The sequence below is a fragment of the Doryrhamphus excisus genome, chromosome 4, assembly GCF_030265055.1.
Source record: "Doryrhamphus excisus isolate RoL2022-K1 chromosome 4, RoL_Dexc_1.0, whole genome shotgun sequence".
NCBI classification, from domain to species: Eukaryota; Metazoa; Chordata; class Actinopteri; order Syngnathiformes; family Syngnathidae; genus Doryrhamphus; species Doryrhamphus excisus.
Window position 1 is genome coordinate 15,704,913 of NC_080469.1, and position 21,349 is coordinate 15,726,261.

A 21,349-nucleotide genomic window follows, 5' to 3' on the forward strand; every position below is an offset into this window, starting at 1 on the left:
ACCGCAGGGTCTTGGATTAAGCCATTTTTTGGTAATGGCTTTTTTACCTGCTACCAACATGATTTTATATAAATACCTATCTTCTCTTAACACAAAGTCTCCCACCAGGTGGCCCAGATACAATGCCTCACATGAAAATGTAATATTTTCACATGTTTTATTGTATTTTTAAAATAAGTTATATTTACAATGTATCTACATAGGGCCCGGGGTCCATAAAAATCTACTGCTTTCATCACCACTAGTTTACGTATTCAGCACGATCACTGGTCATGACTCCCGCCAACCCTGAGCAACCCTCTCATCAAAGGGTTGGTGGAGGTTTTCTACATGATTCCGCCCCTCACCTTTCTCGGTGGTGGGAATGTACACTCCCCAGGCTTGTGGAGGTGCCCTGCAAAGGCTAAGTAACAACCAAGGGCTACATAACAAAAACTCACAAATACATGTACTGTTACACCCTTCATTCATTCTTTCATTCATTTCAAAACACCTGTGAATATTCTCATTCAGTTCATGCTCAAAGACTGGACACACACAGTCAGACTCGATAGGACAGCTCTAGGTGAGTGCTAGGTCAGGAGTTGTCACTCTCTTTCACCCTGTATGAGGTCTATTGTCAACAGATCCTGTGGTGTTGTGGCGTTCATGCAGGCGTTACTAACGCCGTTACTTTTTTCAGTAATGGGTAATCTAACTAATTACTTTTACTGTCAGCATAACGCTGTTACCATTTTCAACACCCCATTACTGCACGTTACTGAAGCCACCTAAAAATATATCACCGACTTCACAACTAATATGCAGTGCAGTGAGAGTGTTCCAGACTGACAAGGGAGGGGGTGGGATAACCACAAAAGCAATGAGGATTGGCTCAGGTTTTAGAAAAATTGTGTCTTCAGCCAATCAGAGAACTTGAGTGGGCGGGTGTTTAGAGCACATAAGCAATGAGGATTGGCTAAGGTTTAGTAAAATTGCGTCTTCGGCCAATCAGAGAACTTGGGTGGGCAGGTGTTTAGAGCACGCCCAAAGTGTGATAGCATAGCGAGAGATGGCGAGTGAGGAGGACTCTCGTGAGAAGACAGCGTGCCCAACACTGGCCATATCACTGTAGGTCAAAGGCCTCCATCGTACCCGGTGCCCGGAGATGTTGTGATAAACGTGGCATGTTGCCGTTCACTACTGGCCTTCTTTGGCCCTTTATATAGATCTCTAAAACCATCCATCTATTTTCTATGCTGCTTATCCTCATGGGTTTGCGAGTATGCTGGAGCATATCCCAGCTGACTTCAGGCGGGAGGCAGGGTGGGCCTCTAAAACCAATCCTCAAATTATACAGACAACCACTCAGTATTGTGCAATGTGTATTTGGTCCACTTTTGTGCAATGAACCGTGTTAATATGACAGTTCATCATTATCTCAACTACCGGAGCACTAAGTCAACAATAAATCCACAAGGTATAATTAAGATTAAGATTAAGATTAAGATATGCCTTTATTCGTCCCTCAGTGGGGAAACTTGTATTGCACAGCAGCAAGAGTACAGAGTCAGTTAAGCAGTACAAAATACACAATATAGAAAAATAAACAATATAAACAACCCAAGTATTAACAAAATCAGCAGTTTTTCCAGAGTTATATACAATACAGTATGTAGATAATATGAAACGAGATGAGATATATGACCAGTCTATACACTGAGAACTTGTTAGAGAGTTAATATGAGGCATTATGGAAATACTTCACATAGAACTTAGTATATTGCATTTAAGCCCTTAAAATTGCACATGGAGGTTGATCAGATATTGCACCACTAAAAAAGGAGTCACCACTCCTACAAGTAGAAATATGCATATAGTTCTACCTCAAAATTTCTGTTGGCCGTCATTATATTTGATTTACGACACTTCAGATGGCTATTAAAGTAATACCTAAAACTAATATAATAATGTGAAAGTCATACATGCAAACTATAAGAATTCCCATCACACTATAGTAGTAGCCTATGTTGTAGTTGTATTTAGTTTCAGTGTTCGGTTTGTTCAAGGTTATTCAATTTCCAAGTTTTTGGATGACAAACTTAATGTTTCTTTCACTCACTTGCTTTTGTGAGTGATTTGTGAATTTGCTTTTTACCTTTCGGTGCAAGCGCCAGTGCAACATTATGCAGCAGCTCACCTCCCACTGCTATGATTAGATTTTGTCAAATGATGATGGAAGAAGACACCCACAGTTCAGGCAATTACGGCATTCTTCACAAATATTTGAAGCTGTCAAGTATCGAGCAAAAACTTATTTTGACTGTCAAATGGTTTTACCTCAATGCAAATGAATCGTATTGCTCTGGTGATGAGCTGCTGGGACAGGACGTATCTTTGTCAATACGATAAAAAAACACAGCAGGAGCTCAACACACCACATCATTACTTGGCATCAGTGTTACCTTCAAAACGTGCGGAAAAAAAAGACTCCCTCACTGTTTTGCTTCACTTTTGAGAGAAGAGGTTTTGAAGTTCTGGCATCATGAAGGGCATGAGACGACCCTGTGCATAACCCACCATTTTGTAAAAATAGCAAACTTTACTACACATCTTAAAATAAAGCCTGCATCTCTGCCAACTATCCATCAGTCAGTGCAGCAGAGTGAGAGCTGTGAGTATGATTTTGTTTCTTCAGTGAATGACCTGCAGTGTTAAAGTAGCCTATGTCTCTCAGCTGGACGAATCAGCCGGGAAGAGGGAAGCTTATAGGCTGCTGCCCTTGCAAACCAACTTCTGATAAGCAGAAGATGGATAGACTTCCAATACACTATTGTGGGACCTTTGAGAAAATAATTAAATCCCAGTGTTTTTAAAAAGTGGTCAATGTTGTCCTAAAGGATGAAATGCAGTGTTCTTTGTGTTACTGAGACTGTAGCAGGTATAATACCTACATTTTATTTATGAAGTGACTGTCACAAGCTATAAGCTGAAAATATCATGTTGTTGCATTAAAATATAATGATAAGACACATAGGTGAAATATTTAGGGGCAAGTTATTAAGACTAGTGGAGCCCCTGAGGGTTCTAACATGTATTATTTGCATACAAATATTATACTGTAAACTTATTATATGATGTTTTGAGATAATAACCCAAGCAAGAACATTTGTTGCCGATAGCAAGTAAGATACCAATACTGAGCATTTTGCATAAACAGTTGTTTATAGTATCTTCACACACACAACTGTCAGCGCTATTGTAATCATAATTGCTGGGCTTTAAGTGCTTTTTAACGTCTCCACCTTCCTTCCGCCTGCTCTTTTGTCTCATTTCTTATCCTGCCTCTCCGGCAGTTGCGTCATTTGACCTATTTTAGGGAGCCCGAAGCCTCCCTAACTTATTCTTAAGCCCCACTAAATAATTTGGTGTTGTTTTATTTCAAAAATAAACGCTGACAATTTCAATATAATGTGTCCAGAATATGGGTCTCACTTTATAGGAACACAAAAATACAGTAATTACTTAGCTTACTCATTACTCACAAGGAACTCAAGAGTACAGTAGTTACTGAGGGACGAGGGTACATAAATTAAAAGTAGTTACTGAAAAATTAATGAAGAACTAATGAGGAACTAAAGCATAGAGTAGTTACGGAGGAGCTAACGCACATACATTTAGAGTAGTTACTGAGGAAATAATGATAACTAACAAGGAATTATGAGTAGAGTAGCTACTGAGGAACTAATGATAACTAACGAGGAACTATGAGTAGAGTAGTTACTGAGAAACTAACAAGTAGAGTAATAGAAGAGCTAAGGCACATACATTTAGAGTAGTTACCGAGGAAATAATGAGAACTAACGAGGAATTATGAGTAGAGTAGTTGCTGAGGAACTAACGAGTAGTTACAGAGGAGCTGAGGCACATACATTTTGCGAAGTTACTGTTAAACTAACGAGTAGAGCAGTTATAGAGGAGCTAGGGCACATGCATTTAGAGCAGGGGTCTCACGCGGCCCGCTAGTTTGAGGCCCCTGCCTTGATATGAAAGTTTAATGTTAGTGCGGCCCGCGCAAGTTTGATATGGATGCTGTATGGTATCATGTACCCAGAAAAAATTATTACATTTGATTAATGTTCATGTTAAAGGTTAAATAACTGTTAATAGTTATCCTCCCTATCCGTGTGGAAGTGGTAAGTTTTTGGCTATTTAAGTTTAAAGGAAATAACTTGAAGGCTACCGTTTAGGTCACAAGCTCTCTAGTTTGCGAGTTAGCATGTGTCTCAAGACCTAATCTGAAAAAAATAATTTGTCTACCCACCAACTATATGTGGTTTCTTAAGTTTTTATTATTTGCCGTTTTATTATTCTTATTATATTTATTTATTACTGATTGATTGATTTTCTTTATTCTTGATTTGTTTATTTATTTTTCATGTTATTTTGTGCAGAAAAATAAAAATTAAGATATTTGAGAACAGTGGAGTGTTTTATCAGAGCTTTTCTTGTAGAAAATCGAAACCAAAGCAAAGTTTATTCATTTTTCAGTTTTAATAAATGCGTTTTGTTTTTGTTTTTTTGGAAAACCTGATGCGGCCCAGTCTCGCCCACACCCTAGCTCCAGTGGCCCCAAAGTAAATTAAGTTTGAGACCCCTGATTTAGAGTAGTTACTGACAAACCAATGGACTTATGAGTAGAGTAGTTACTGAGGAATTAAGGCACATACATTTAGAGTAGTAACTGAGGAACTAATGAAGAACTAATGAGGATCTTATGAGTAGAGTAGTTATTGAAGAACTAATGTAGAATTAATAAGGAACTAATGAGTAGAATCGTTACCAAGGAACCAAGGTACATCAATTTAAAGTAGCTGCTGAGAAACTAATGACAAACAAATTAGGAACTAATGAGTAGTGGTTCAGGTTAGGGAGTCATTAACAACTCTAATTTTATGTACCATATTGAAAAGTGTTACCAGAATAATAGAGTCACATAACATAGAGTCATTATTCACTGTACTTTTATATCTATATCAGTGTTGTTACCATGTAGTAACAGTACAGTCATGAATTCATGAACACATGTAATACTCTATTTTGCAGTTGTTTGGTCATTTTAAGCATTAGTGGAACTTCCTTCCTGGTCCTATTGATTTCACATCACAACATAGAAATGAATGCTACACCAGCGTTACCTCACATATGTAGCTTTGACTCTCTGTGGGTGAGTGCGTGGTAATACTAGTCGCTTGCTGGCTAGTAGGTTGCCGGTGTGGTGTGGCGCGGTGTCACTACACCAGTAGCATAGTTCTTCGGGGTAACATTGTTAATAACAATGCAGGCCACATATTATGGTTCTTTCAGAAGGCTTTATAGGTAGAAATATTGCACCCCATTATGTGCATTCCAAGCTGCCTCTTTTTGGCTGTTTTTGTATCTTTGGAACACAAAAAAAGAGAAAGACGTGTATGTTTGGATTGTGAATGATGGGCAAAATTCCAGAAAACCTTCATATATTCATTCATTTTCTACCGCTTTTTCCTCACGAGGGTCGCGGGGGGTGCTGGAGCCTATCCCAACTGTCTTCGGCCGAGAGAGGCGGGGTACACCCTGGACTGGTCGCCAGCCAATCACAGGGCACATATAGACAAACAACCATTCACACTCACACCCATGGACAATTTGGTGTCGCCAATTAACCTAGCATGTTTTTGGAATGTGGGAGGAAACCGGAGTACCCGGAGAAAACCCACGCATGCACGGGGAGAACTCCACACAGAGATGGCCGAGGGTGGAATTGAACCCTGGTCTCCTAGCTGTGAGGTCTGCACGCTAACCACTAGACCGCCGTGCCGACCCCCAGAAAACATTAATTTCTTTAAATATCATAATTTCCCTTCATTTCATAGGGTAGGGTAGAGTCATCCCCTTCAACGCTCCATTATCTAAGCCATTTCACTTATATTTCACTTATACATATACTATATTGAACACCCACACCACTGAAAATCAAGTCCATGTTTTCCCTGCGACCTTGCTTGCACTCGATACCTGCAGCGTGTGTGTACCACTGAAGCACACAGAGCCGAGTAGAACAGCATGAGGAGAACAAGAATGGAATTTTTTCAAGACAACCTTTTAAGCTTTAAAGCTCTGAATTGTAGCCATGTTATTTAAAAATGATGCACTCGGCTTACTTTGCGAAAACACATTGCACTTTTTTTCCCCACGCAGTTTTGAATACAATGCATGTGGGCCAATTATTTGTAAAATACCACACTCTAACAATTTTGTTTTTTTCTTGTTTTTAAAACATACTGTTACTGAGCAAACCTTTTTTTTTGGTGTTGAAATAGTAATAAATAATTCCTCAGCCTTGGTTAGTTGTTAGTTTGTGAAATGTTGTGCTCAGTCTGCTCTGCAGTGTTTTTTTTTTCTTGTGTTCTTGTGTTTCTTTAACAGCCAAATTACAGAGTGAGGAAATCTACCCGGCTTAATAATGTGGAGATCCACTGGAGAACACATCCATACTCACCCACCTCCAGTTGATTGCCATTTAAGAAGCATTTGTGATGATAGTGATGCGAGATACGAGCTTGTGTGATACACGTGTTAACCTCCTTGCAGCTGCAGGAGAGTGGCGGCTACTATAGTGAACTGTGTGTACGTGTGACAGCTAATGAGAGTGTGTCATGCTTGCTGGGCTCCCTTCATCCACTCCAGAGGCTCCGGTGCCACACACCTGCCCTGTTTTATATTCCAGCCCATGCAGACTCGAGAGTAAGCAGCTTAGGGACATGGTGTCTGCATGAATATACAACACTGTAAACACGCAGCCTAACTTGTCTCAGATAACTTATGCATTCACGTCCTCAGAAATCACACCAAAGCCATGAAATACAGGTGAACACATGACAGGTGGGGGGGTGGGGTGCGGCTGTCAGGTGAAAGCAGAACCGAGAGATTTGATTCTGTTTTGCGGCAAATCCCCAAACTGTCCATCATCGAGCATCCATTCCAATTCACTGTAGGACTTCTGACCTCAAATATAACAAGCTGTCACAGGACCTATGTGTGTGTGTGTGTGTGTGTGTTTATGTGCCTAAGCATGTTTCATGACTTGAATACACTGAAACAAATCTGATGCGAGGATGTGTGTGTGTGTGTGTGTGTGTGTGATATTTGCCAACATGCTTCAATGACTTGTAATTGTCTGGTTTAGTTTGTTTTGAACATGCTTATGTAACAATTCAAAACACTTCAACTGTGTGAGTTGGTGTGACCCCAGTCGTACCGTATCTCTGCTCCTGATGTGTATCATTTTATTTTAAACTCAAAGCTTGTCGATACATTGTACACTGTTGTGTTCCTAGCCTTGCCCAGCTAACTGCCCCATGGTGCACTACATTCTGTTACACACTTTGCAGCTAAATGAGCAGTCTTATTATCTATACACACACATACAGTGGACACAGACTATATTGTCAAGTTGAGTGTTGACTGCCATCCATCCAGCAATACATTAGAGGACAGACATGTATTTTATATTGAATACAAAGTCAATTGTGAAATGGATGAATGCAGTATAATTACACTTTTCCTCTAATTCCAGTCTGAGTCTGTTTTTGTCATTCAAATAGCCCAGCGTGCATGGCTTACATATGCTAGTTTGTTGTGGTACAGCACATTGAACTCTGCTGAGCAACAGGTCACCCAACAAATGTGATGGAACCAAGATCGAAGTCGTTGGATTTGATTTTTTCCTTTTTTTTTTTTCTTTAAAGGGGACCTATTGTGCTTTTTCTGACCTATAAATGTAGTTATGATGTTGTTTTCTCGTGTTAAACCATGCCAAAGTTTCAGATAATGAGGTTTGCACATTTGGAAGTGAGTCCTGAAAAAAGTTTGTGATGGCTCAAAACGCTCGATTTAAAAATGCGTGATAAAACTGTCCCTTTGTGATGTCACAGAGGAGTGGTCATCCTTATATGGGAATGGGAGTAAGCCAGAAAAGATCTGCCCTCCCCCAGGCTCTTCTTTCTCTGTTGATGTTGCTAACAATGGCTCTTGAGGGAAAGCCACATTTGTTTCCAATTCCTAAAGACGCCATCATCAGGCACAAGTGGTTGGAGTTCCTGATTCCCTACCAACAAAAAAAATGCATTTTAATCTTTAATTTCACACTGGATTGCTTCGTGAACATGGGCCAGTATGTAGCCCACAAATTTGTTGAAGCCTGATGCCTCCCCTATGTTACTTGGCCATGTGGAAGAGTCAGAAGAACAAACAGTAATTGACAATCTATCAGTGTCCTAACTGTGTTTATTTTGTGTAAGTCATGAAGCAAAAGCACTTGTCTGTGTAGCATACAGGGAGCAGGGTTGCTAATAGTATAGTCCCGTAGTCCCGCAAAACACATTACACATTACCAATGCTGTAAAAACGCTAAAATGCTAAAGCTACTTACCATTGAGAGATGTCTTGAAGTTCTCTTTTCTTCAGTTCAGTTTCTACTTCCGGATCGGATTCGGGATCCAACACATATGGCTGTATTTTAAAAGCCGACACTTTAAAAAGATAAATCGTTGTTTATTATCAACTCCTACAAACCGTAAGTCCTAAGCACTCAGGAGTTTAACCAACCACAGCAGAGTGGGCGTGCCTGGAGGCGAGCTGTGGGTGGAATAAATTAAAACTGACTGCTTCATGAGAAGCATGAAATCCAAAGAAATACTGTTGAATAGGTGCAGATTCTGGAAGAACTAGAAAGCTTTTTGTGCTGATTATCCTGTGTAGCTGCTCTATGGGAGTCCACAATTCAATACAAAGGGCTGAAAATTTATTTTATATCAAAATGGTAAAAATTAGTGTCATAAAGGACACTAGTTAATTGAATCCATGTTGTTGTGTCTGTGTGTGTACATGTAATATATTATATATATATATATATATATTATATATATATGTAATATATTTATTTCATTCCTTAAAAAAATCCCTGAGATCTACTAAAGTGTAATAAATTATACTGCAATTTTATAATTATAATTAATTTAAATTAGTTTTTGGGAATGGGAATGAATAATCATTTTAGTTGTGATATTTACAATATACCCGTGTCATTGGATGGTGGATGTTAAATAATTTGAAACAACATAAGACTAAGAATGTCTCAGAATTCAGCCAAAATGTTCTTGAAAAATATCTGTCAAAAGTAAAATAATTTCAAACCACCATCATGCAAATGTTGTGACACAACATCCTAGCGATGAATTCCACTTGCTTTTTCTTTGGCTTTTTTTGTGATGCCACAAGAAGTTCAGAGGAAAAATGTCACGATAACCATAGAACCAGAAGTGGAACTCACTGTGACAGAATAAAGCATCTGGCATACACAAAAAAATAACAACAGTGCTATGTAAACTAGATTGGCACTTGCTGGACAGCAGACTACCAAGCCAGAATGATCCACATTTGGATCAGCACACCTTCATATAGCGGCACCTACTGCATATGCATGAATGACATCGTTAACACAGTGCATTATTTATTTGGAAGTAAAATAAACACTATCATTATGTTTCCTCTTTGCCTCTTGCTACTTCATGTCATATACAAACCAACAAACTATTAAAGACGCCTTGGGTGCTTTTTCCAAATAACTTTATTTCCAAACAGAAGGGGACGGGGTGGCAAAGATCACAGATGGATGATTGACAGCTCCAAAGCTTGCGTCTCGGTCAAAACGCAGCGGGGGAAACATCCATGACAGGCATTTTCCGAGGAAAAGATGCCATCAAGAGATAGATTAGTGCAGGTCTCACCCTCGAGCCATATAGCTTTACTTTATTTGTTTGTTTTATTTTAGTGTTTTGTTTTTTTTTAAAGAAAAGCAGCAGATTCACCACAAAAAGCAATGGCAGGTGACTTACAAGAAGCCAAGAAGGATATCAAGTTATTTAATCGCAGCTTTTTCTGGAAAGAAAATGAGAAGGCATTCAAAAATAATAATTCAAGACAGCTCTGGGTTATTTTCTTTAGCTTTTTGTAAATGTTCATAAACCATTACTCACTAATTGTGTTTTTTTGGCAGAGTTTTCCGCCAAATGTGCTTATATTTCTGTTTGAAAATTATGTTAGTTCATCTTCTTTCACTTACAGCACATCCCCATCTTACAAAAAGCCACATTTTAATCACAATCAATAAGGCTCTCGCTCGTTAAAAAAATTTTCACCCTCTGAGCAATAGGATATTGTTTAACCCTCAATATAACACTGCAATGGAACAATAAATAGAGAGAAAACAGCCACTAATTTCAAATAAATAATACAGTCTTATATCGTTACCTCCCATTGCACACATCCACCACCCAAAGACCAAATATGACTTTTAGTAAAGCAACACTGGAGCCATACATCAATGAGGCAGGCCTTAAGGGTAGTCAGAAGATTGCACACACACACACACACACACATATACATACACACATATCAATATGACTCTTTCAATGCATTGACATAAGTCTGGTATTCACAACTATAGAAGAAGCAGTCACATGGCAAGTAAAGTCTATAATAGATCTGCAACCAGAAGAGATATATACACACACACACACACATACACACACACACACACATTCAGGTCAGCAGAATTAGACAATGTGCCGCTGACAGCCCTTGTCCCAATGAGTCAATAAGCATGTGTGCGGTTTATTACACACACATTTTGTCAAGGAAACAGCAAACCTGTTTCCTGGCAAGAGAAAAAAATATATGTATATATGTATATACAGTATATAGAGCGAGCGAGAGAAAGAGAGAGAGAGAGATAGCTGTGATCAGATGTTTACAGACACTCATCATGTCTAAAATGATGATATCTTATGCATTGATTGGGTGCACGAGTTCGAAATGTATTTCACTTTGGTTGAAAATGATATATACTGCACATACAGTAAATGTTGTAATTGGTGATGCATTTAAACTAAGCCCTATTAGTGTCTTGTGAGTGATGGTGCTCAAAAACAACCGATTTCAATGAACTCTACCAATGGGGGGTAGTGAAATATCCAGCCAGAACCTCGGTGATGGCTTCATAAAGTGGTATTCGTGTAGTATTAGTGGGGGTGTATGTATATGTATTGGAGCCTTGGTAATGAGAGTTTGGATATTTCACCACTCTTCTTGGCAAACTCCATTTAAATTGGTTTCCTCCGAAGAGAAACTACCATCTTCAGTCAATCATGATCATCATTGAGAAATGAAAAGGGCTTGGCCTCATTCAGTCAAAATGAATTCTAGAACTTGCAGCACCTCTTATGTTTGAGTCGGAATGTACATACAATTTGGACCTGACGTACATTGGAGAAAATCCAAAGTCAATTAACATTTAAACCCCTGGTTATTTTATTTTTAATAACTGAAGTGACACCGAGGTGCAGTGTGAAGTGGTTAGCGTGCAGGCCTCACAGCTAGGGGGCCCGTGTTCGATTCCACCATGTTGCTCCCTGTGCATGTGTGAGTTTTCTCCGGGTTCTCCAGTTTCCTCCCACATTCCAAAAACATGCTAGGTTAATTGGTGACTCCAAATTATCCATAGCTATGAATGTGAGTGTGAATGGTTGTTTGTCTATATGTGCCCTGTGATTGGCTGGCAACCAGTCCAGGGTGTACCCCGCTTCTCGCACAAAGCTGGGATAGGCTCCAGCACCTGTCCGCGACCCTCGTGAGGATAAGCAATAGAAAATGACATTCATGGTGATAAATGTGTGTAAACATCTGCAGACATATACCACCATTGCACTGTAGTGAGAGGAAATGTGAGTGAAAATAGACGGTAGGATGAAATAGACGGTGACGTTACGTCAACCTCACTGCATTGTGCGCCTGTCTTTTTACAATTTTTGTTTTTTTTGGTTAATGCGTATTCCCCTCACTCTGAAAATGACACACATAAATCAGCGGATGAAACTCCCATGACAGTGTGGATAATCTCGTTAGAGAGTCTTATTGTTGATGCATTAAAAGCAGGCGAGAACATTGCTTTAGTGTTAGATTTCCTTCAGGCCGTTACTGAAACCTAACAACAACCTGAGTGTCCACTTTGAAGCATCTGACACACATGAATGTCATATATATATATATATATATATATATATATATATATATATATATATATATATTCAAAGGGATTCTTCCCTGTGCTTTATCACATTTTCCATCTTCAGATGCCTCTTGTTGCTGCTCTTTTGGATAGAAATCAGGAAAACACATGTTTGCCCTGCAGCTGGGCAGATTAAGACTGCAAGAAATCACCACTAACCTTGTGTGCTCCTTGTGCTCTGTGCTGATAAACAAAAGGGCCCCCGGGCTTGTTGGAATCTAAGGTCAGCCTGCCTCCTGTTTACCTGTTTTCTTTCCTCAATAACCTGGCAGTCCTTAATAATAAGTACAAACACCACATTGGATATATATATTTCACATATCACTTTTCTGGCGTCTCTCTGAAATCAACATTCAGTCAGTGTGATGTGGTAGAAGTAAATCCTCAACCACACCCTGTTCTTAATCTAGGGTTTCCCAAACCGAGGCTCTGGAGCCCAAATGTGTCAAAAGTGAGTTCTTCATGGGTCAAAAGTTAAATGCTTTAAGGCAGTGAAACAATAACATTTCATTTGAATTCAACTTTGGTTCATGAATATATGATTATTTCACATATATTCCATGCATATACAATATTTCCAATATAATTTTCCAGTATTTGAGTACCTGAGTACCTCAAATGCATCTAAGCAACGATGAAGCAGGCACACAAATATTGGCTTTTTCATAACTGTCCAGTGTCAAAACATGACATTTTTTTGACCAAGTTTGGGAAACCCTAGTAGTCCCAAATGCCAATTCACACCATTTTATGGCTGTTTTAAAGAAATCCGGAATTGGAAGTGTACATTTCCATGGCTCACAATACCGTGAATGCAGCCCTTGTCAAGATGTCACTGTTGCAAATGCGGGTGACCGAGTCCTAGCCTGTGTATGTTAAAAGAAAGTACCCTTTGTGTTTCTGCACAGTATCTTTTTGAAAGCCATCCTGAAGTCTTTGTTGAAGATGGTGTAGATGACTGGGTTGAGACAGGAGTTGCAGTACCCTATCCAGAAGAAGAATGTAAAGAGCGGGTCAGGGATGGAGCAGGTCTCGGGGCACACAGCCTGGAGGGAGTAAGAGAAGAAGAAGGGGAACCAGCACACCACAAACACCCCGATGACTACGGCCAGGACGAAAGTGAAGCGTTTCTCTCGGTTAAGCATGGCTTTACGCCTGGCAGCCCCGGGGTTGGTCTCTCTTCTAGACTTTCTCCCCGGCGCCAGCCGAGCCCCCTTTGAAGTGGCAATCATGTTCCTGTATCGCTTGATGGAGCCTGGGGAGTGGATGCCCCCTCCTGCAGGTGACCCTGGCATACTCGCGCTGCCCCTGCCCCCGCCGTTGCTGGCCTCGCTGTCCGTGCTGGAGCTGTCGCCGTTGTTGTTGTCAGATTTTTTGCCCTTTTGCCGCTTGACCTTTTTGACGTCCTCTTTAGTCTTGGCTGGAGAGGACTGGGGCGACGGCAACGGGGCGGCAGGTGGCGCGTGAGGAGAAGTCTCTACAGAGTTAGTGACTGGGCTCAGGGCCGGAGAAGGGGATGGAGGTTGAAGGTTATTTGGGTTGGGATCCTGGGAGGGCTGTGCCTGCCCCTCTGAGGGGGATGGGGTAATTGCGAGGGTAGGGGGTCTTTCATTAGCTGTTTTCTTCAGGGAAGATTGCTCGTCCTCCCTACCATTGGCTTGTAAGTGCCGTTTGGGTTGACTCGGTGTGGCAGCACCGACGCCTTCCTTGCGGGGCTCCCCGGGGGGACACCGTGTTCTCTGCTTGGCAATTTGGTAGATTCTCACGTAGACCAGAATCATAATGAGGCATGGTGCAAAGAAGGAGCCAATGGTGGAGTAAAGAATGTACCAGCGCTCGTCGTTGAGCCTGCACTGAGGACCCCTCTCACTCGCGAGGTTGCCTCCTTCACTCTTATTGAGAGACAGCAGCGGAGGGAAGGAAATGATGGAGGAGATGAGCCACACCACCACAATGGCGGCTTTGATGCGTCTGGGAGTCCGCTGGCGACCGTAGGTGACCCTGGAGATGGACAGGTAACGGTCCAGAGAGATGGCGCACAGGTGAACGATAGAGGAGGTGCAAAAGAGCACATCCAGGGCCAGGTAGATCTCACACCACAGAGACTTGAAGTACCAGTAGCCCAGAAGTTCGTTGGCCAGAGAGAAGGGGATGATCAGCGTGGCCACCAGGATGTCGGCAGCGGCCAGCGACACCAGGAAGAGGTTCTGCGGACCTTGCAGAGAGCGGCTGGTCAGGACGGCGATTATGACCATCACGTTCCCCACGATGGTGAAGAGCACCATCAAAGTGATGGCGGTGGCGAAGGCTGCCGTGGCTTCAGGGGAGTAGGGCGCCAGCTTCAGGACGCTCTGGTTGCAAGGGACGGAGGCGCCGCTCACATTCCAGCTGCTCATCTCCAGAGAGCAGCCGCCCTCTGGTACCGAGCCCATGCTTGGGTCTCCTCTCCTGGGGTCTTTATGGATAAAACAAAAACCCCTTTGAATTTTGGAGTGTTTAATAACAACATACATCTCCAAATGTAACAAAAATGACTTTTGGAGATACATGCTTTTTATTTATTATCAGCAGCTTTTATCAAACAAATGCAAACATGGATAAAAATGTGATTTTTACCTCTGTTGCTGAGTCTTGTGTTTTCTCCAAATGTTAGCTCCCTTGCATCCTCCACGACGGTGCTTCCGAGTCCATTGTAAGCTCACAAAGCACTTGTGGGGTCTCCTCTTGCGTCAGGACACGGATCAACGCTTTTTAATTAAGGGGGAAAAAAGCCACGACTCCATAAAAAAGCCACACTGATTCGATCTCTGTAACATTGCAGTTTTCCCGTGCGTCTGGCAACTTCAACTTCTCTGACTCATAAAAAAGGTCGATCACTCAAAAGTATTGAGGAATCGATTAGGGGCCACAATAAAAATAAAAAAGGGAGGGGACTCTCAGTTCGAGAGGATTATTCTTACATTGCGCGTCTTTGCTTGCGGACGCGCCTTATTTGGTGCGCAAAAAGTCCATGAAGCTCATATTTGACAATATTTACAGCCCGTCATGTTTTTCCAGTTAGTCCACTAACACCATTTCCTGCGTCTGGTGGGAAAATCTTCCTCCCACACACACACAAAAAGTCCTTTCTCAGTCCTTTCCACGCTGCCAAGATGGAACGGCTCCTGTGGCGCACATCATCGGCTTCTGGGGCGCATCTTCACTTGAGGACTTGGTTCTAGGTGCCTCCCATATCTCTCTCTCGCTCCCTCTCTCTCTCTCTCTGTTTAGACCCAATGACGTCACCGTTTAGCTGTGGGCGTCACGGGACCCTGACGTCCACCCCCCCTCCTCCGTGGAGTCTATCCCACTGAGCCCATTAAAAATGACACTTTGACCATAGCCATTTATGGAAGGCTGCTGGATCAACCTTAGTAAAGAACTATCAATCAATCTATTGGCTTGTGATCAAAATGAACTTTCCGAGTAGGCGTTTTTGGCATGTCAAATGTTTTTTCATGCACTGAAGCTCCCCCGGCAGCACTCATGCAGCCCCAGACATTCACTTTTCAAAGATGTTCTAATTCATTGAGACTTAAGACTATTGGTTGTCTTGGGGAATTTTAATGCAAAATAGCTTTATACATATATAAGTTAATTAGCAGTGTAGTGGTTCACTTAGATCAGGGGTCTCAAACTCAATTTACTTGGGGGCCACTGGAGTTAGGGTCTGGGCGAGACTGGGCCGCATCAGGTTTTCCAAAAAAAAAAAAAAAAACGCATTTATTAAAAACAGAAAAATGAATAAACTTTGCTTTGGTTTCCATTTTCTACAATAAAAGCTCTGATAAAACATTCCACTGTTTTCAAATATCTTGATTTTTATTTTTCTACACAAAATAAGATGAAAAATAAATAAAACAAATCAAGAATAAAGAAAATCAATCAATCAGTAATAAACAAATATAATAATAATACTGAAATGGCAAATAATAAAAACTTAAGAAACCACATATAGTTGGTGGGTAGACAAAAAATTTTTTTTAGATTAAAATTAACAAAGCATTATTAGAGCCCTGTAGACATGACAAAACACGACTATAGTCACATTTATACTCTTTTTATTTACAACATATTGCGCAACTGCAGGGTCTTGAGACACATGCTAACTCGCAAACTAGAGAGCTAGCGACCTAAAAGTTTAAAGTTATTTCTTTTAAACTTAAATAGCCAAAAACTTACCACTTCCACACGGATAGGGAGGTTAACTATTAACAGTTATTTAACCTTTAACATGAACATTATTCATTCATTCATTTTCTACCGCTTTTCCTCACGAGGGTCGCGGGGGGTGCTGGAGCCTATCCCAGCTGTCTTCGGGCGTAAGGCGGGGTACACCCTGGACTGGTAGCCAATCACAGGGCACATATAGACAAACAACCATTCACACTCACATTCATACCTATGGACAATTTGGAGTCGCCAATTAACCTAGCATGTTTTTGGAATGTGGGAGGAAACCGGAGTACCCGGAGAAAACCCACGCATGCACGGGGAGAACATGCAAACTCCACACAGAGATGCCCGAGGGTGGGATTGAACCCTGGTCTCCTAGCTGTGAGGTCTGCGCGCTAACCCCTAGACCACCGTGCCGCCCACATGAACATTAATCAAACGTAATAATTTTTTCTGGGTACATGATACCATACAGCATCCATATCAAACTTGCACGGGCCGCACTAACATTAAACTTTCATATCAAGGCAGGGGCCTCAAACTAGTGTCCTGCGGGCCACGTTTGGCTCGCGGGCCACGTCTTTGAGACCCCTGACTTAGATGAACCTGAAATCTACACTCTAATTTGGTAAGGTGTAAAACTGTTGAACTTTTCACCAAAAAACTACAATTTCACAATAATGCTTTTTCATGCTCCCCATCTATCATCGATGCTTATTATAGGGCCTTGCCACCAAAATAATGGCCGTCTCTGTGCGGTTACGTCCTTCACTTTTGTTCGCTTCACAGCTATTTAGGGCCGATAGACGTTTTTTTAACAGGGGAGGGCAGGGAAGGGAATTGTGTTCTCTCAAATTTTATATCAATATATTTGTATCTCCTGGCACTGTAGTCCATTTTAATCGATTTGGAGTTGATAAATTTGACACTGTATGTGGTTTCTAATTCATTTTCTACTGCTTATCCTAATGAGGGTCGCGGGGGGTGCTAAAGCCTATCCCATAGGCTGATCATAGAACATAGAACAACAGCAAACAGAGTGAGTCCTCTTTTTGCAGTCATACAGTTGCTTCGTCTCCACACAGACAGCAAAAGAGTAGAGCTTCGTAAGGAGCCATGCAAGGTAACATAGACGTTAGGAGGGAAAAAGATGCTCACAAAGGCAAAAGCTACAGTTGCCCTGTGGGAATGTTAATAATGAGCAAGGTGAGCCAATCAGCACAAATGACACAAAAAAAAATACACATCGACATGCAGAGCCTTCGATTCAGTAACACTTACTGACATTCATTCATTCATTTTCTACCGCTTATCCTCACGAGGGTTGCGGGGGTGCTGGAGCCTATCCCAGCTGTCGAGGCGGGGTACACCCTGGACTGGTCGCCAGCCAATCACAATCATTGAGACATTTGATTTGCAAAGGAACAGCAGACAATGGTGTGTATTCTTAGAGCGGCACAGAACCTCATGCTCTTTAATACAGTTGAACAGCCAGCATTTCAAGAAATGCTGCAAATGTTCGAAAGTATGAACAGCCTGTGAGAAAATGCTTCACAAACGTCAATTCGGCAAGTTTAATGAGTGGAAAAATTACATTCATTCATTCTCTACCGCTTATCCTCATGAGGGTCGCAGGGGTGCTGGAGTCTATCCCAGCTGTCTTTGGACGAGAGGACTGGTCGCCAGCCTATCACAGGGCACATATAGACAAACAACCATTCACACTCACATTCATACCTATGGACAATTTGGAGTCACCAATTAACCTAGCATGTTTTTGGAATGTGGGAGGAAACCGGAGTACCCAGAGAAAACCCACGCATGCACGGGCAGAACATGCAAACTCCACACAGAATTGGAATTGAACTCGGGTCTCCTCGCTGTGTGTCCTGCGCGCTAACTACTTGTCCGCTGTGCAAGGTTAATTTATCTTTTTCCACACCTGAAGCCAGTGTGACCAGCTTCCTTGAGAATGTGGATGAGACCATCATTCCTCCTCTGCATCGGTGGGAGAAAGAATGATACCCACAGGTTCTACTTTATTATTGACTGAAAGCCGACCCCATTCATGCAAGGCGCACACATCACTTGCAGCTTTTGATGGACTGTCGAAAGCTCGCTATATCTTTATTTACTGTCGTCGTTCATGTGAAGAAGCTCTTTGCAACTTCTAGACATTCATCCAAAACACATTTTTTTTACGTTGATATCACATGAGAACCTTTGTGTTAAAGATGCAGAAAGAAGACTGAACACATTCCAAAAATTATGCTTAATTGGAGACTCTAAATTGATATGAGTATGTGGTTGTTTGTCTGTATGTGCCCAGGGTGTACCGGTAGCTGGGATAGGCTCCAGCATGCCCCTGTCACCCTCGTGAGGACATGTACAGGTCGATGTATTTTGTTTAAAGGTGTTAGTAAACATTGATATTGAATTGGTCCAGATGATGTTGTAGTGTAGAGGTTGGAGTTGTAAGTCAGGCGTATCAGTGACGATGTATTTGAAGATAATATGGCTGTGTGCCGAGTCATTTTATGGGCATAATAAATATATATTACTATACAAGCTGCACACTGACTACTCTAAAGTATATTTAAGTTACATTTTTATTGTATTGTCCCTTGAAAATATATACTGTAATAAAAAAAATGGGACGGCATTGTGTGCGAGTGGTTAGCACACAGGCCTCATAACTAGGAGACCAGAGTTCGATTCCAGTCATGGCCATCTCTGTGTGGAGTTTGCATGTTCTCCTCGTGCATGTGAGGGTTTTCTGCGGGTACTCCGGTTTCCTCCCACATTCCAAAAACATGCTAGCTTAATTGGCGACTCCAAATTGTCCATAGGTATGGATGTGAGTGTGAATGGTTGTTTGTCTATATGTGCCCTGTGATTGGCTGGCGACCAGTCCAGGGTGTACCCTGCCTCTCGCCCGAAGACAGCTGGGATAGGCTCCAGCACCCCCGCAGCCCTCGTGGGGATAAGCGGTAGAAAATGAATGAATGAATACTCTTGAACATTACAGCTTTCAGGAGACCCTTTTTACAGATCTTAGTGCTGACTATAGCTTCAAGACCCAGAAATGACCCCCCCTTTTCAGTGGATGTGTAATTGAACCACATTACTTCCAACCTTTGACCCCCGCAAAGACTGCAGACACATACATAAGGCTCTCGACGCTCTCTGATGTGCTCATGCATTTTCATCATTACCTGACTTCCATTTAAATCCCTCTGCATTATGCACCCCGCACCACATCGCCCCCCCCCTGCACCACCACACCTAAAAAGCACCCCTCACAGCACCCTGAGGTCAAGTGTGTGATTGCAAGTCTGTTTGCGTCATCCCCTAAAAGGAAACAAAGCGACGTTCTGCGTTTGTGTTGTGTTGTGTTGTGTTGTGTCAGAGTGTGTAGGTGGCCCGTGTGACATAAACACACACTAGGCGGCCCACGTATCCAAACATCTCATGAATGGTTCCGTGGGTAGGAGGTCCTGTTTGTTTGCTAGTGCGCCCACCCTGCACACATTATTCATTAAATTAAAGAGACGTCCTCCCCTGGAATGGCAGCTGCAGGCCCTGCTGAAGTAGGCGCCAATATGGTTATTCACCCCCCCCCCCCGTTCATGCTAAAAATATATAAATATAGAGAATAAAGCTTTTCAAGCACTGGAATGTACTCCGATGACGTTTCTCAGGGGTGGATTTGCCTTTAGCGAAATATACAAGAGGAGGTGTGATGGTGATGCCAGCATAGCACAGCAGTCAATGCACAATGCACTACCATTCAAGTGCGCCATGCACTGTTTGAGGCCATGTGCTCTCACCACATTAAACACGCACATTATCCTTTTATCAGAGATCATGGCGGTTATTCATCCTTCCCACACTAGGAAAGTTTGCACACATTCTCTTTAAAAAATGCTATTTCTGGAACAGAATATTCCTTCAAAAAGTAAGGTTTTTATCCTGGAAGATTCTCTCTGTGCAAACACACACACACAATATATCCAGCTGAGCTCTTTTAAGACTTTTCATTCAGATTGCTGCTGTTGTGTGCAGTCGGGCGGTCTTGAACCTTAGCTTTATAAAGAAAATTTTGTTTTGCAGCACTTTGTGTGTGCACCTATTTTGCATTGCAATGACTACTACAGCATGTGTATGAGTGCTAATATGGTCACATATGTATTGCACTTACATTTGGATTTTTTTCATTTCACATTATATTTTGATGTGCAATACAACACTGCCTGTAGTAACACTTTAATCTGGAATGAGATCATCTGTAATTTTTTTAAATTGTAATTATGTATAGTTTTACACGTAAAGGAAAAAAAGGAGGCGGATCAGCCTTCTGCACTTGGTGGAATAAATACATGTTTGCAAATAATATAGATTTAAACGTTTCATTCACAATTCACTTGTGTCCTGCTCGACTGAGGGCCACTATATTTTTATAAACAGTGTGATGGCGCCATCTGCTGGATGATTCTTGATAATGTAATTGTACAATAAACTCGTTAGATGTCGCTATTTAGCTTTCAACATGTATTCTGTGTGTTTTCAACCTGAAACTGGATTATCCGTCTGCTGCTGTGTGCTTTCCTGCATGAAAGGCGAATATATAGATTAGTTTATGCATGTTATGTAGGAAATAGATTTTTTATTTTTCAGAAAATGAAATTAGACAAATTTGCTGCACACACGTGCATTTTTTTGTATTATTCTTGTTTTAATTTTTTAATTATACTGTTGGTATATTATTTAAACGTGTAAATCTACAACTCTCCTTAAATCTTGTGGGTTTTTTTATCCCAACTGTTGTATTGGTTGAAAATATTATATTTTTATAATAAAAATATTATATTTTTATAATATATATATATATAATAAAAAATATTAATTTTTATAATATTTTCAAGGTTCCACAAAGTCTGCAGCATTAGAGGATTTGTTTGATAGCACTCAACCAATACTTTGAGTTGT

General features: G+C 41.3%; 1 protein-coding gene across 1 annotated transcript; it reads right to left on the bottom strand.

The window, feature by feature from the left end:
• Positions 1–9,635: 9,635 nt before the first annotated feature.
• adra2b (adrenoceptor alpha 2B) lies at positions 9,636–15,367 on the bottom strand. The gene is made up of 2 exons (XM_058071801.1): positions 14,762–15,367; positions 9,636–14,600 (listed from the first exon to the last, which is right to left on the bottom strand). Exon 2 carries the CDS (start codon positions 14,575–14,577, stop codon positions 13,021–13,023), a length of 1,557 nt encoding a protein of 518 aa, XP_057927784.1. The 5' UTR covers positions 14,578–14,600; positions 14,762–15,367; the 3' UTR covers positions 9,636–13,020.
• Positions 15,368–21,349: the final 5,982 nt, after the last annotated feature.

Excerpts from the sequence above, each read along its gene's own strand:
- adra2b (XM_058071801.1), bottom strand. The coding sequence starts at position 14,577 with ATGGGCTCGGTACCAGAGGGCGGCTGCTCTCTGGAGATGAGCAGCTGG.